Source organism: Crocodylus siamensis, chromosome 4 (genome assembly GCF_052110815.1).
Source record: "Crocodylus siamensis isolate JL-2025a chromosome 4, ASM5211081v1, whole genome shotgun sequence".
Lineage (NCBI taxonomy): Eukaryota > Metazoa > Chordata > Crocodylia > Crocodylidae > Crocodylus > Crocodylus siamensis.
In genome coordinates, this window is record NC_143398.1 from 204,003,071 (window position 1) to 204,020,203 (window position 17,133).

The 17,133-nt window shown below is 42.1% G+C and overlaps 1 protein-coding gene across 4 annotated transcripts in view; it reads right to left on the bottom strand.

Moving 5' to 3' along the window:
- MAP3K20 (mitogen-activated protein kinase kinase kinase 20) overlaps positions 1–16,829 on the bottom strand; it is a 128,028-nt gene extending 111,199 nt beyond the window's left edge. The window contains exons 1-2 of one of the 4 annotated variants that reach the window (XM_090045459.1): positions 16,179–16,829; positions 9,399–9,588 (exon numbers count right to left, since the gene is read on the bottom strand). In XM_090045459.1, the coding sequence (XP_089901585.1) occupies positions 9,399–9,588; positions 16,179–16,294 (306 nt within the window). In that variant the 5' untranslated portion in view covers positions 16,295–16,829. Of the gene's footprint in view, positions 1–9,398; positions 9,589–9,664; positions 9,918–16,178 lie in introns of those variants that run through there. The other 3 variants (XM_090045456.1, XM_090045457.1, XM_090045458.1) reach the window with 3 other exon arrangements.
- Between the last annotated feature and the right edge of the window lie 304 nt (positions 16,830–17,133).

Below are 17,133 nucleotides of genomic sequence, written 5' to 3' on the forward strand. Positions count from 1 at the left end.
ACCATATAAGTGGCCCTCCTCTGAACCCTCTCCAGTTCTGGGCACCACACTTCAAGAAGGACATGGAGAACCTGGACACAGTACTCCAGCTGTGGCCTGACCAGCGCCCCACAGGTTGGTGTCATCAGCAAACTTGAACAGGTTGCTAATGAAGATGCTGAACAGCACCGGCCCAAGGACTGAGCCCTGGGGGACTCCACTGCCCACACCCTCCCAGGTCAACATCGACCCGTTCACCACCATCCTCTGGGTTCGCCCCTGAAGCCAGTTTGCCACCCATGTGACTGTGCATTCGTCGATGCCACAGTCCCTCAGCTTGCCCACCAGAATTGGGTGGGACACTGTGTCGAAGGCCTTCTGGAAGTCCAAGACAATGACATCGACTTCCTCCTTCCCATCTAAGCTCTTTGTTACTTGGTCATAGAAAGAGACCAGGTTAGTCAGGCAGGATCGGCCTTGCAAGAACCCATGCTGGTTACTCCTCAACATCACTTCCCCTGCAGGGCTCTCACAAATGCAGCCCCTAAAAATTTTTTCAAAGACCTTCCCCAGGATAGAAGTGAGGCTGACTGGCCTGTAGTTACCAGGCTCTTCCTTCCTCCCCTTCTTGAAAATAGGGGCCACACTGGCCCTTTTCCAGTCCTCAGGGACTTGGCCAAAGCACCAGGAGTCCTCGAACAGCCGTGCCAATGGCTCCACAGTGACACCAGCCAATTCTCTCAGCATCTGCGGATGAAGGTCATCCGGGCCCACCAACTTGGACATAGCTAAGCCCTCCAGGAAATCCTTAACTGCGTCTGAACTAACAGTCAAGGGACTCACAGCCTTCCTGGGTCTCTTTACGCTATCACCCGAGAGCACCCCATTGTCAGCAGACAGGAACACGGAGGCAAAGAACTTGTTGAAGTGTTCTGCCTTCTCTCCCGCGTCCGCCACCAACTGCCCTGCCCTGCCCCGTAGGGGTCCAATGTTACCCCGAGACCTCTTCTTGCTACCTATATACTTGAAGAAGGACTTTTTGTTATCCTTAATCCCAGAAGCTAATCTAAGCTCTAGTGCTGCTTTCGCCTTCCTCACCAAATCCCTACAAGCTCGGGTCAGGGAGGGTCCTTTGTCCCTGTCCCCGCTTCCACTGCCAGTATGCTTTTTTCTTTGCCCTCAAGCCAACCTGGATATCCGCGCTCAGCCATGAAGGTTTCTTGGACCCTTTTCCCGCCTTCCTGCACAGAGGAATTCCGTCCTGCTGCGCCCCAAGGATAGCCTCCTTGAGGAGGGACCACCCTTCCTGGACCCCCATACTAGCTACCCCCTGGGCTCCGAGTGCCTCCCTGACTACTGCCCTGAGCACATTGAAGTTGGCTTTCCTAAAGTCAAGCTTTTGCGCTGTGCTAGTTACCCTCCCCACCTTTCTCTGAATTGCAACTGGATCATTTCATGATCACTGTCCCCTAGCCTCCCTTGTACAGGCACCTCTCCCACCAGGTCATCCCCAGAGGCTAACACCAGATCCAGTATGGCGTTTCCTCTAGTGGGGACATGTACCTCCTGCATGTCCTGTATGCATATGAGGAACCTTCGTGAGTGGCTAGACCTGGCCGACTGCTCCTCCCGGTTGACGTCAGGATAACTCATATCACCCATGACCACAACATCCTTTGCACGCACGGACTCCTCCAGCTGCCTGGAGAATTCCAGATTCAGCTCTTCCTCCTGATGTGGTGGCCTGTAGTAAACCCCTACTACCAGATCCCTCTTCCCCCTGCCCTCCTTGAAGTTTGACCCATGAGCAGCATCTGTGTAGCCCACAGAGGGGAGCCACTGCCCTCGCCCCCACTCCCTGGCCCTGCTCAAGAAGTATTTCATACGCATACTGGATAGTAGAGTATTCCTGTTAACACAGCTTTTACTGTATTAGGAATGGTCAGTAAGAAGAGAAGCAGAACAAGAGGTTAAGGAAGAAGAGATTGAAGAGGGATGGAAGGCCCAAGTAAAGGGAGAGTAGAGAATAATTTTCTCCTCTGTCTAGTTTAAACCTAGGGAGGACTTTTGGTCTTCAATTTGTCTAAAGGTAAAGCAGCATAAAAATCTTCTTTTATCACTGATACTATCATAAAACATGTGACTGTAATTTGTGTCTGCATTATGTCAGAGTAAGCTTATATATATAGCTACTGAATCTTAAAATTCAATCAATAATGTGGCTTTTCAGACAGTTATTTTGTGTTCTCATCCTTCCTTAACTAAGAAAGCTGCCCCTTCCCCCCACTTTTTGCATTAGTTGTTTAATTATTCTGCCAACTAATAGAAACCTTAATGCTTGTTATAAATAGCCTTCTCAATGACCAGTATCTCAACTTCGTAGTATTTACAAAATTGTCTTAACTTCTTGATGCCTTATGCCATAACAGCTTCCTTTAATAATTACCTACACCCCAGGGAATTATGTGCTTAGATTATGTGTCTGAAGTGGTACATTTTTACACATGTGTAAGAGACTGGCATGGGAAAATGGAAGAAATGCTCTACAGGAAAAAGAGCAGAAGAGTAAACTGCAGCGGAGATGTTCTTACTAGATGTCTCGGCCCTGTCCACAGCTATTTGTTGACGAGAACAGTAGACTACTCACATTACTCTACACATACACAGAACAGTATGTTTCATGAGTGCTGCAGAATTGCTGCAGATGACTACAGAGCCTTCCTTAGAGTCAAGTATTCTGAATTATTTTTACCAAAAAATAACAATAATAACAATAATAATAATACATGTTAAAAAAGGACAAAGTGAAGCCAAAAGCAAGGACAGCCGCAGACACTTTTTCATATATATTGAGCAGGTTCTTACAAAGCTTTCTTCTTCTTCTATGTACTCTGCAAGTTAACGTGAGATTTTTATAATTGCTAACAAAAACATTCTATAAAATCTGACTGATACACATTATAGATTTGTAGTACCTGAAGGATCTCAGAAGATCATCTAACTCTTAATCAGCCTCAAGGCAGGGGAACCTATGACTAGACCACCCCCTGCAAAGATATATCTAGCCTATTCTTAAAAGGCTTACTAATACCAGGCTGAATATATATACATACATCTCAAGTTAGTAAAACACTATTAAAAATGCCTTTCATAGTGTATACCTCCCAGAACTGATAGCTATTCAAGGTTTGGCATCAGGAGTCTACAAACTACAAGCAAAAAGAACATTCCTATTTTTAGTTCTGTCTATATTAAGTATCAATTTCAATTTGGTTTGTTATTCTGTTTTACTCTGTTGCTTTACTCTTGTTGCTTATGAGAGTCATTGGCAGTACCTACTTTTATGACCCAGATTTCACATTACCACATACTCTCTTTTAAGACTGCAAACATTTATGAGGTAGTCAAATGACATGCATGTGATTACGCTCCTCATATTTGGAAGCTACAAATGTGTGCACCCTTTACTGGAGAGACCCATCTCAGAGATGCATCATGATGTGAAAATGCAAAGAAGCTGTCTTAGTTTATCATGGTCCAAGTGTACTTCATGCAGCAGTTTGAAAAAATTAATAAAATTCTTGACATCATTTACACAGGAAATACTGACAATATTAAACTAATTAGCACTGGCAGTTGTCAGATTTCAAAGAACACAGCAACGAGACTAATGAAAACATATTTTTACACTTGATTATCAAAAAAAATCTAACTACACTGTATTTGCATGACCAAACAGTCCATAAAACATTAACAGCATTTTTCAAAAGCACTAATGAACTGCTGGTTCTTCACCAAAATGTAATTAAAACAAAGGTAAATGAAAAAAACTAAACCATGATTCTCAATCTTGTTCCTCAGAGCTTGTACTGCAGTTTGTACAAGTCGCTATCAGCACTTTCTATATATACTGTAAGAGATGCATTTTCTTACTGCTAGTATGATACATGTAACTAGGATGACCATAATTATTTTAAGGAAATTCAAGACAGGGGGGCACCGTGGGGCATGTACATGCATACACACACACACACACATTCTGAGGGTCACCAAGGGACATGTGCATTCATGTACACACACGTGTGCCAGAGCAGCACGTGTGCAGGGCCAGAGGGCGGAGTGCACGTGCAGCAGTGGGCAGGGCCGGAGCAGCTGTTGGGACAACAATGCCTTTCTAACTGAGGCTAGGGCTGCAGGCTGGGCCAGGATGTACCGGGAAGTGCGGTGCCTTTCTGACCAGGGCTACAGGCTAGAGTCAGGGCTTGGGGCGGGGCACTGGCTGGTTTGGGGGCGCTGTGTGGGCTCTGTACGACTCACAGCTGTGGCCCCATCCTGGCACCTGCAGCCGCAACCTGGCCGCGCACCCTGAGCCAAGTGGGCACAACCAGCCCTGGTCCTGCACCTCCCTCTCCGGTTAGGGCAGGGCACGCTCAGACTTTCTGCGCTGGGCTGCAATGTGGCTAGCTTCGCCTAGCCCAGCCCAAGGACTCACAGCCAGGATGCAGCTGAAGGTACCAGGATGGGGCTGGAGCTGTGAATCAGAGTGGGACAGACAGAGCCCACATAGCAGCCCCAGCTCCAGTGAGAAAGGCACTGTGCTCCCGAACACACACCCCCTCAAAATCTGGGACTGTCCCAGCCAATACAGGGCATATGGTCACCCTACATGTAACTGAATGACCCTTTATGTATGAAAGTGTATGCGTTATAAAAGAAAAAATAAATAAAAGCCCCAGATAACAGTAATAAATTAGCATATTATCATGGACCATTAACAATTTAAGGAGACCTTGGCAAACTATTAGAGTACTTCTAAGGAATAGCAATATTAAAATTTAATTCTAATATTTCAGGCAAAATTACACTAATAAAATCTGAGTTATGCACCAAAATTTGCACCTAAGAATTAGTACAATTCTTGGCACAATTATTTTTATTTACTCATAGGTTACTTGTTGTTATAAATCTCATTTACAATCTATATCAAGAAAATCTGCTACAAAAGATACCTACGGAAATAAATTGCAGCACCATAAGAATCTCAGATTCTTTAAATTCTTCTTTAAAAATAAAGAATAAATATATTTCCAGTTGCATGCCTCACTTATAAGCAATGGTCACTCAAAAGTCATGACAGAATCCATGACTTGTGTACCTTTCAAATTTATTCTTTATTTGTTACATTACAACTGAAAGGATTTAGGCCAGCAGATGTTGTTCAGCCAAAATATACAGTGTCACTACATAAAACATTACATTTCATCAGTCCCCTCCAAAGGAAATCTATGCAGGTGAGTGTTAGGGAGTCCTGGAGATGTGCTGTAATATGCAGAATAAGACCTCTGAGCCCAAGCCAACTCTGACTGATCTGTCAAATCAGAGTCCCCAACCTGAATTCATTCAGACCCCAGACAAAAAGAACCAAGTAAAATTCATGGGTGTAGCAGGACATATTATCCCTTGAAAAAATGGCCAAAAATTATAGTTGGGGCACGTGTCCAAGGGAACAAACCAGCATTCCTGTCACGTAGCAATATTCTCTGACACAAATTTTAATCATCATACTACTACAGTATTTTGATTCAGGAAATGCTGCTTTCTGTAAAGTAACCCACAAATCACCAATTGGTCTGGACGGGATAAGTGAAGCTGCAATTTTAATAATCACATGGTGTGTACACTTGTGGTTTTCAAAATTAACGGAAGTCTTATACTGAGTTTTGGTTTTGATATTTAAAAGAAAGTCTTGCAGAGTATTTTTTCTATTTATCTGCAGTTCTACAAAATGTGCACTCCCTTTTCATATCCAGTCACAATTTATTGTTTTGCTGATAAAAAGTTGGTGTCTTACAAAGTTCTTTCCATTTCTCACAATTATTTTATGATGTCTTCCAATAAAGCTGTATAAGGCAACACTGAGCAATGCCCAGTGGTATGTTTATATGCTTCTTTGAATATGTATTTCAGTCGGGTATGTAGTTAGACACTCATTTTATGTGCTAGAACTCATCCCACTTGGCTACCCCACCCTATCACCATTTAAAAACTCTAATTTTTCTCTCTGACTTCTAGTTTATTTGTGTTGTTTTTAAGTACTGTTGAAAACCCTAAGTAATTTAAGAAAAAAAATACAGTGGCTTTCTTGGCTAGGCTTCTGCCATTGGAACTGGAGCTCCCAATGACACTCCATTCCTGAGAGCGAGGTCCCTCAAAGCTCTATTGTTTTCTCTTTAATCAACTGTTATGGCTCACTGGTAGTAGTTAATAAAAACAAAAGATAATCAGTCGGGGAGTATAAAAGAATGGGTATTTCCCAAAAGGAAGTTTCCTTTCTAAGGTGGCAAGGGCAATTGTTTTCTCAGCTTAAATATTAACTATCCAAATATCTACTAAACAACAAAACTATATACATCTCTAACAAGTAACTGTTCTGCTTTAGTCAGAAAGGTAGTCGCCAGGATGATCACATTTAGTCATGCATTATGCTTTTCAGTCGTAAATCTTGGTAAGCTTGATAAAAGGTACCTTATCATGACCCCTACCATAACAGGACCCATTTAATTTCACTCAATTATCCCAATATTTAACACTATATCCTGCACTAGACAAAAGCAGCGGTTCTCAACCTTTTTGATCCAATGGTCCATCTTTATCCAACCCCACTTTCCACCCCATAACTGACCTCCCCCTCAATCTCATGCACAGCCCCATAGTCCTGGCATCCCACCCACAGTATCTCCAGAGACCACTGATGGACAGCAGGCTACTGATTGAGAACCACTAGACTACAGTATTTCAGAAAAGCCTTGATTTGAAGGCATCAAACAATGGAGAATCTATTATCTCCCTTGGTAGCTGGTTCCAAAGATTAATCACCTTCACTATTAAAAATATCATGCCTTATTTCCCATTTGAATTTGTCTGGCTTCCACATACTGGTTCTTGCTATGTCATCCTCCTCTAAATTAATGAGCTCTTTAGTAACCCATATTTTTTCATCATTAAGGGACAAGGTGTCTTCTTTGAACCTCGAATCATTTCTGCAGTAATTTCCTATACCCTTTAATTTTTCAAATTTCCTTTTAAAATTTAAACACCTCACCTGTACCTCATGTTCCAATGTTCCAATGTTAAATCTCACAAATACAACATAGAAATACAATCGCCTCCCTATTCCTACAGACTACTCTCTTTTTTTGTATATTCAAGAACCTTAGACTTTTCAATTTGGATTCAGAAATTCAGCCACCAAATCGAGCTGAATCTCTGCCAAATGGAATCAGTGACTGAAGCTTCACACACCCCTAGTGCCCATCCTCCTTGTTATTCGCCATCCACCAATAGCTGTCATTTACCAATTTATATTTACTTCCAGCGATTTTAAATTTACTTCTGAATCATCAATGAAAATGCTGAACAGAAACAACACTAGCGTTGGTGACTGTGGAACTACACTAGGAATGACTGAAATGCAACAACGATTTCCAACTAACAGATACTTTTTGAGATGTGTCCATTAAGCAGTTCTTATTCCTTATTGATATTATGTAGTGCTATTTTTTTTTAAATCAGAATGGGCACATGAGCCAACTATGTCACCCAGTTGCAAAGAAAAAGAAATTCCAAGCCTAAAAGGATGTGGGATGAATCAACAGGAATGCTGCACACAAGTCAGAAGTGTTCCTTTTTATCGACTCAGGACCAGTAAGGCCTCATATGAAATTCTGTGTCCAGTTTGGGCTCCAAGTTTCAAGAAAGATTTTGACAAATTGGGAAGTATCTAGAGGAGATCAACAAAAATGGACTATGTGTGTTGTGAAAAGGTTGTGGAATCTCCATCAGTAGGAGTTCTTAATGCAGGTTAGACATTCACGTTTTGGATGGTTTAGACAGAAAATAACCTCTCATGAACAAGGAGCTGGAGCAGGTGACCTTCCAGTTCTTAATTTTTTTTTGATTCTCTATCAGTAGATGAGTGTTTTAGCCTGTATCCTTCCTGCAAAGTGAGCCTGGGCTCTAACCCAAACCCCAAGCTGTGTCAGTTAACCTGAGGTGAAAGCACTATTTAGACAAGGGCTTTGAGTTTGTAGAGGGGAAAAACAGAGACAACATCCACATAAATGCCCAAGCTAAATCTGCAGTGAAGCGAAGCACCCACTGAGCCCTTTCCAGGGGTGCTGCAACATAGGTGTTATGGCAGCCAAGTTTAAATGTCATGCACACCTCCTGGGGTAGAAGATTGGAAACAGTTGCAGCCAGAGCACGTTCTTGCCACAGCACTTCCCACTCCAACCTCACACACTCCTCCAAAAAACAGAAATGCACCAGGCAGGGGTGGGACTATCCCACACCCCACAGTTTCCAAGAGGAGCACATAGGGTCAGATCAGGAAAGGCCATTGCAAAAGCACATGCTTCAGTCACCAGCTGCAGCCTTTTGACTGCAGACCAGAGGTAGGATTCCCCTTGCAGCCTCTCTCCCCCTTCCCCCCCCCAACGAGAAGCAGCTACTCTGTTGATGCTTTCACAGCCAAATTAAGGCTTTAACAGCCCTGATCTATGTAGATTAGTGGCAGCTAAAAGCAGATTAATGAAGTAGAGGATGAGTTCAGGGAGAGCTTGCAACTCCTGGGTGGGCCCATGCCACTGCAGGTAAGATTCCCCTAGCCCCATTCTCCTAAATTCAGCACAGTCCCCCTCTCTCTCCCTCATCTACTCCCCCTCTCCTGCCCATGGCACAGAAATAACTGTCGACACCTCTGGGATGTTGGGTTATTCCTTGGTTTGGTATTAGGGATACTTCTTTTGAAGTAGTATCAGCCCTGCCAACAGCTTTTAGTTTCTCCCTCCTTTTATTGTAGCTACATCTGTGACAAAAATTGGATGCAGGATAAAGTCCCCAGCACACTGTATTCTGGTCAAATGTTTGCTGTTTTTAGGCTACTGGTTCTCAAGTGAAGTGTCATGAAATACATAAAAGTTACAGAGGGGGGGGCCTTGAGCCTGAAAAAGTTAAGAACCACTGCATTAATCAGAAGTCTGATGTAAATAAGGCACAAGGGAAGAGCACAACAAGAGTACATTTGCTTCATTTCTACATAGCAATCCCTTTGGACAATGATATCCAGTGAAATGACTAGATCAACACGGTTAAACTTAAATTCTCCTGCTCCTGAGTCTCACCATGGACACATAGAGAAAGGTAGTAAAAGCATGAAAGAAATAATACTATAAACAGTCCTATAATTCAGCATGATTCAATTGTAACAACAGCCAGTTATTGGTTTTCATAATTAAAAACAAACAAAAAACCAACAAGTTCTTCCTTGATTAGCAACAGAGGAAGACATTAAAATCTAATTTATGTTACTCTGAAAATGATACATTATTCATATTAATAAAACAGAAATGAATTCTCACCTCTTTCTCTATTTTCAGCAACTTCTTCACAGCCACCTCTTTTTCCTGTGATATCCATCGGGCTCGATAAACACTCCCAAAACTCCCTCCGCCGCAGTTTTCAAAGAACTGCAAGTCATCGAATTTAATTTGCACAAATGAAGCACTGGTAGACGACATCTCATAATGACAAAATGTTCCACAACAAAATCTGTAAGGAAAAGCTAATTAATACATCTATTCCATGGAACAATCATATTCCTAACTACTCCAAAGAAGGAACCTACTGGAATAAAAGTTCTATAGCAAATCCACTGAACACATCAAAGGAAAATAATCCAGAAACTCACGCTCCAGCAGCCTATTCAAGCATTCATATATTTGGTGCAGACTGAAAACCAGTTGCATGAAGAGAAATAGCTAAAAATGCTCCTCAGATATATACTGGTGTTTCCTGTACATGGTGAAGTAGCTCTGCAAAAAGCAAGTGTATCACCAGGTCTCCTAACATGAAGCACTCTGACAAATGGGAAATGTGCTTTCAACTATGAACTTGCATAGGAGTTCTGGAATCTGAAGCATGTGATCTCTCCATGTTGTGATCACTTCACACAAAATATACATAACCTAAGCAACTGAATATTCAGGCAGAAGTTCAGCTTACATCTACAGACTAAACAGCCTTCCTATGCTCAGAGGTAGAAGTACTTGCAAAAAAAGTCAAGCCAGAAAAGCTGGTCTCCTTCAGAAATTACTCTCTTTTGCTTTCATGCTGTAACAAAGCGTAAGTGTAGGATAATTTATCTTGGTTAGAATATGCACAATCCTGTTCATCCTGCCAAGAATGGATTTTACGGTTTTAAAAGATCAGGCCAGAGGAACAGAATGTCCTTCCCATGGATTACAATGTGAAAAATCCTGTGTCTGCAGCAACATTTTAAAAAAGTTATCACCTAAGTGAGTGGACACTCACTGAGGCTGATTAGATAGATATGTGGATTATTTTTAAGGGTATTTTTAATAGTGGTAAGAACTAAAAAGCTTTTAATTCTCAATTAATTATATTACAAAACAGAGAAGATCCTACAGTTCATGTAAGTTTTCTACCAAGCTAGAAATCAGACTTGTTTACATACTAATTTGTAGCAGTATAATTAACTTGGTTTGGCTAAAGCAGTGCACTATATAGGTAACCATATTTCAGCTATAGCTTACTTTTAACCTCCATTTAAACTTTTTTTGTAATCAACACAAGCTAAGCCAAAACAGAACCAATTAAAACTGAAATATAAGCAATTAGAGACTTTGCATAGGTTAAAATGACGCGAGTTAAAATGATGCCTTCTTGGCAGGTGTGCCATAAATTAAACCCCCCCATGCTCCCCAAGTGCCACTCTGATCCCTTAGCCCTGCCTGACCTGCTTCTATGCTTTCTGCTCCCTGGCCTGTGTTCCCAGCCCAAGCTTCTACTCTATATTCTGCTTCCTGGTGGACCTGCTGCTGTGCTCCCTGCTTCCTCCCCAAACTCCAGTGGCATGTGTGCTGTAAGTTGGCCACGCCTGGTCTGGATAAACCAGACCATTGTTTTCTACAATGTTTATCAGTTTAGTATCCCAAGCATTGTATTGTTTGGAGTGCAGGGTCAAGGACAATCTTTGTTTGATGTCTGTGCAGTACCTAACAAAAAGATGCCTTGAACAGGGCTCCTGGGTTTACTGTAAAAAAGTAAGAGGGGCTTTTGTCCCTAGCTCTGCAATGAAACTACGTGAAATCTGCTACAAACTTTAGACTGAATTTCAATCACTGTTTGGTTTTTGAAGATGATGAGACGCAAAGCAACAATGGCTTTCTAATTATTGCCTAGAAACAGCACGCTGCCTTTTCTCACTTTGCTTGGTTAGTTTTAAAAATCTTTATTATCTACTAACAAACTCCAAGAGGTTAAAGATACTGGCTGACTAGACCACAATGTAACTTATATTATAAACTTCTACTGAATTGCTTTTTCAGAAGGCAAATCTGAAACAGCCCAAGAGAGAGAGGCTAAATATAGCATAAATACAGTTTATCTGTGAGTTAATGGGTTCCTTTACTCAACAATTCTTCAATGCCAAAAATATACTTTTATGACTTGTGGTAAGTTTTATTTTTCTCATACATATTAAGGCCTATTCCCCTAACCTGTGTCCTCTTTGGCCACATCTATTGTTCATACAAGTAAGTTTTGCTGCTTCTCTAAGCAGTACAAGTATGCAGGAAGCTTCCTGCTATAAGCATCTTACAATCTACTGCCTTTCTCCATCTATTTAATTTTGTTTACCAAAAAATCTCCAGGGCTTCAGGGGGCATTGGAATTATTCACAGGAGTAAAGTTACTTCTCTTATTCCACTTAGAAGACTGGACTCCAAACCAGACAGAATTGCGAAGAACTGATAACATTATTAGAATGGAGACACTAGAAGGAACAGAAAACTAGAGGAAAAGGAAGAAGCTGCTCAGAAAACACATCACTTATTTCTTGTATTGTATTTACAATTTTATTCAATAGTTGTAGTAAGATGACTTAACTATTTTAAATTAATCTAGAACCTGCAGAGCTAATAACCCATATTTTCACTTGTATTTACAAAGATTTATTAGTGCAGAAACAAGATCAACCAAGTAAGATTTAATTGGAAATATGCCACTTACCACTTGCTAGTACACTAGAGTACGCCAGAAAGCATAATTCAGTTTTATTAATATCAAGCATCTTTTGATACACTACTTTTTTGTCTTTGTTCATACGCCAAATCCTAAATTTCAGTGAATCACAATACATCCGTCAGTCCATGAAAAGTGATGGAAATTATATTTATCCCCTCCTTTCCAATATGAAGTTTATCTACAAGTTTTGACATATCTAAGTCACTGGCATAACATACCATTAATATATTTTAAGGATGATTCACTGGTTCATACTGCATTCTTCAAAATCTATCTTCCAAAGAACACAATGAAGATATTTGCAGGTAACCATGAATACAGGTAACTGAAATTAATAGCACTGTAATGCATAAACACATCCTCTTCTGGATTAAAAAATAGACATTTTTGAATGTTACTTCATATCTATGGATACAAGACAGTTAATCCTCAAGTAGAAAGATTTCTCCCTCAGAACAAAGGAATTAAAATGTTTGGAGTCACTACTTATGAGACGATTATACATACAGTTATTAATTAAACTGTCATCATGTTTTAAGAGATATTTTACAATTGTGTGGCATATCTACTCTTACATAGTGGGTCAAAAGAAAATTCCTATGTTTCATTAGGCCTGAGGCTGAATTTTTATAGTTTTGGCCTCCAAAATACACCATTCCTCCAGTCTTGAGCAATGCATTTTCAGATTTAAATCTTTCTAGTAAAAGTATTCTTCCACTGAAATAGTTTTCCATGGTAGTTCTCTTTGAAAGAAGGAAAACAGTTTCTTGAATATTCATACATCCCATAGCCCTGTCATTTTTTCAGAAACACAATACAGAAACTCTAACTGCTGTTACTGTGCTATAGCAGTGGGGTAGGCAATGTTGACAGGCTTTGTTGTTTATTAAATGAAGATGGAGCAGCTCAGTAAAACTGAATGATAAGCATCTGAAGTCTTTACTTGTCTCAAGTATTTTAAAGTCACCAATCACCTAGTAAAAAAAAGTTTCCTTTCTTGAATTCCAGTTTTGATTTCTAACAGTTAACATGAGTTGGAAGTCACGCAACTGGGAAACAAAGTAATCTCCTTTGTGTTCCTTTTCTCTTTATAATACATTACTGTTGTAAGGATCTCAGAAATTATTGACCTTAACACCAAAGAGAAAAGGTTCAAAAAACCATTTTATTGTATGTTAAATTTCTATTTTGATTCCCTTACCAGGAATCTATTACTGTATATTGCTGTGTATCCAAACTTTAGCAGACCATATTAAGATTCAGTATGGCCTTGAACATGCTGAACTTTTATTAACATCTGCCAACTAGCTGCTACTGTCCATATTTAACCATGGGCCCCATTCACTCATCAGTGTAAGTAATCAATACAGGGAAGATGAAGCAGAATTTCTTCCTAATTCCTTTACTGGGAATGAGGCAAGAAGGGTGTTTGATCTCTCCAGCCTTTCTTCAAATATGGATATTGTGGGAACCATAGGAGACAAGAGGCACCTGCCATCAGCTTTTTTGACCTTTACTCTTGTCACGTGACCTTGCTAGCACCTGCAAAGAGACATGGTTCCTGGGACCCAGCCTGTGATGAGAAGGAATTCCCACATCATGGGGCGAGAGGGAGAATAGCATAAATTAATTAATCCTACCTCAGGTTGTGCTGCGCTGCATTTTGGAATCTGAGAGAATCCAGCCAGTTCACTCCAACTCTTTTAAAGGGCTTGTATGTCATGACAGCAAGTAAACTAGTGAAGCAGAACTTGCTGCTTTATAGTGCCTTGGTAAGCACTACCTACTCTTCTCATTTACTTATCATAAAGGTAAAATGAGTTGCCATCAAACGTTTTAGAAATGAGAGACACAACAAAGTAAGATAGCTAATACAATCTGAGTTTGTCTCCATTCCAAAATACCTATGCTAGGTTTGTGGATTTATAAAACAGAGTACTGATCTGCCACAATTGCACATATATCTAGAGCTATTTAAATATGCAATTATTTGGCTTAATTTTAGCAATCTCATGACAATTTATTAAAGGAAACAACTAAATTATTCATTCCTCTGGCCTCATTTATGATTCTGTAAAATAGCCAAAGTAGTTTTCAGTATTTATTTTGGTAAGGCATGCTGCCAAAGTATTGCCAATAAAGTAGTACTACACTTGTGCTATCTTAAAATACAAAGCAGAATGTTCCAAGTCTCCTTATTTGGCAAAACAATTCCTCTGCTTTCAAAATCTTTGACCATCCATTTTTAGATTCAGATCTTCATGCTTTTATATTTTGCCTTCAGTACTCAAAATGTTCAAATATTGTACTTGCAATAGCAAAATGAAAATACATTGATTGACTATTTATTTTTCTAACTGGAAGGGACGCAAGGAATCTCTACACTAATATGTTAACCTAGGGATTACATAAAGAAATTAAGTCTGAAGAAGGTTTTTACAAATAAAATAAAGCCATTACTGTCACATAGCTTATAATAAAATTTAAAGGATAAAGCATAGGTAGATTCCATGCATTCCTCCAAAATAATTATTTTTCTGATCTTCTTCCAATCTTTGTAATAAATTAAAATAAAAATCAACACTGTCAAGTTTCCCCAGACTTCCTAAATAAGTTTCACTAACTGGTGTAAAGTACTACATACAGTTCCTCAGATTTAAAGGTGGGTTTTGCACACTGTAGTCATACAAGTACTAAGGATCTGCTATCTTTTACTTGAAAACTGAAAAAATATAGGACTCCTGTTAATTTTATTTTCAGTCTTGTGCAAATAGCTGAAGTTTAAATAGCTGCTAGTTTAGAGAATCAAAACTTAAATAAAACTCAGCTTAAATAATTCTGAGAAATTCAGCAATGCGCTGTTTTGTTTTTTAGATATGAATTGCACTGCTGGTAGAAACCAAACAATGTGTGTGCCGCATTTTAAATGAAAAAAAACATACTGTCTGACAGGTAGTGGGCCACTCTCCCAATTTCAGCTATACCTTTATTTATGTATGGACAAGACATACTTAAAGAGTGTACACTATAAGGTGTACAGTATTCTGCAGTCAGGTCTGTTAAGGCCAATTAGCCTCCCCAGAGGTGCATGTCAGACTGCAGGATGCAGGCTTCAACATTTTGCATGTTTTGAACTGTTTTGCTCCCTTAGCATCAGAAAGCCAGCTGCTATTTCCATTTAATACAGCAATGTAAGTTTGGTCTTTAAAGATGTTTCCAAACTATGCACCCCAGCCACATCTGCCACAGATAATCCAGTGCTTTCAAATTAGCTGTTTTAGTAAGCCACTTTTTATTGACTGGTAATTGCTGAACTGAGCTAGAGAGATGACAGTTGAAACACAGGGGGAAAAGAATGAAAGAAAGAAATGGGTTTAGCAAAACAGCAAAGATGAAAGAAGGAAGAGGTAAATATTGCTTCTTTTTGCTATGAAGAAAAGGGAAAAGAAACGGCTCCTGCTGAGGGACTGCCCGCAAAAAGATATAAAAAGGCAGCATGTGTTTGGTGCCTACGCTTCAACCTGCATATAAAATGAACACACTTGGAGTTTGTTTCAAGAAGATAAGTGGGGGGGGGGGAGAGAGCAGAGGATTCTCAGCCCTGCCAAATGTTGAAGTCCTGAGGCCGGGCAGGTAGGCCTGGGCAAGCACGGCCCGGCCGGGGCAGGTAAGGCAGGTGTGTGTCGCTCAGCAGACAGGAGCGTGTCCCACGCCGGGCTCGGCCGTGAGCCAGCAGCTCCCCCGGGCGGAGGGAACCGCGCACGGGCCGCTCCCCAGCGAAAGCGGAGTGCGGCGGGGAGGCTGTTTTCCCACGAGAAGTTGGCCTGCTCCGCCCGGGACGCCTCTCCGAGGAGAAGGAAAGGTCAGGGCTGGGGGAGGCTCCTAGCCCTTCGCCAGCTGCCGCGGCTGGGAAATGTCCGGACGAGGAGACGGGAGAGAAGCGCACACGTGACATACCGCGGCCGCAGCGCGGGACCAGGCCCCGCAGGAGGCAGCTGCCTCCCGCGCTCCGAGTTGCCGCCAGTCCCGCGCCCCGGGGGAGCGGGGCGGCCAGGGCCGGCCCCCCGGCTACAGCGCCGCGCGCCCCGCCTCACCTGCGCCCGCTTCGCGCTGCACGCCCGCCCGCAGACGCTCGTGGGCGAGGCTGGCACCGGCGCGGCCGCTCCTCCGCCTGGCTCCCCGCTTCCGGTCCGCGGCGGGACTCCAGCATGCCGCCCCCGCGGATCCCGCTTGCAACAGCACCGCCCCGCGCACGGCGCCCGCCGCGGGCCCCTCCGTGCGCGCCGGGCCGGGAGCTGCCTCGGCGCTTGAGCTTGTCCTGACTAACGTGCGCTGGACATGGGCATCCCCAATGCCCAGCCCTTTGGCCAGGATTCGTCCCCCGCTTGACATGAACGTGAATGTTGAAGAAGAGCAAGCCAAGCTGAAGGCGCTCAATCAACCGTCCTTTCAGGGGTTGCGTTTAGAAATTTCCGCTTTCGCTTTCTTGTCCAGCAGCTGCCCCTCAACACACACACAGAGGAGGCAGTGGAAAAGAAAAGCTTTGGGAAACAATTGCTTTAGGCTGATGTGGACTTCCTCATCTTGCCTTTCGCAGGCAGCCTAACAGCACAGGTCAGATATTCTCCCTGTTTTCTGAACCCCAGAGCAGCAGCAGCAGCAGAGAGGTTGGGATGGGAATTCTCCTTGCCGTCTGAGGGAGGTGACAGGAAAGAGTTTGGGGCACAGGAACCTGCCTGAGAGCACCGCGTGTGCGTGGCTGTACCAGAGGGAAAGGCACATGGAGATGTTCTGGCACGTGATGAGGATCCTGTGCTGCTTCCCATTCCCAACTCTGGTACAGACGTCTTACATAACCTTGGAAAGGCCTGTTCCAAAGCCATTTTAGGGGTGCTGGCTTCTCACAGCTCCAGAAGTCCCTGCAAGAGTTAATGAGAACTGAGAGTGCTTACCAGATTCATTGTATTAAAATCCGTAAGGCGCTGAAAAATCAGAGTGGGATCTAAAATAAGGACTTGTAAGAAGTGCCAGCCTCTCTCTCTATTGTGT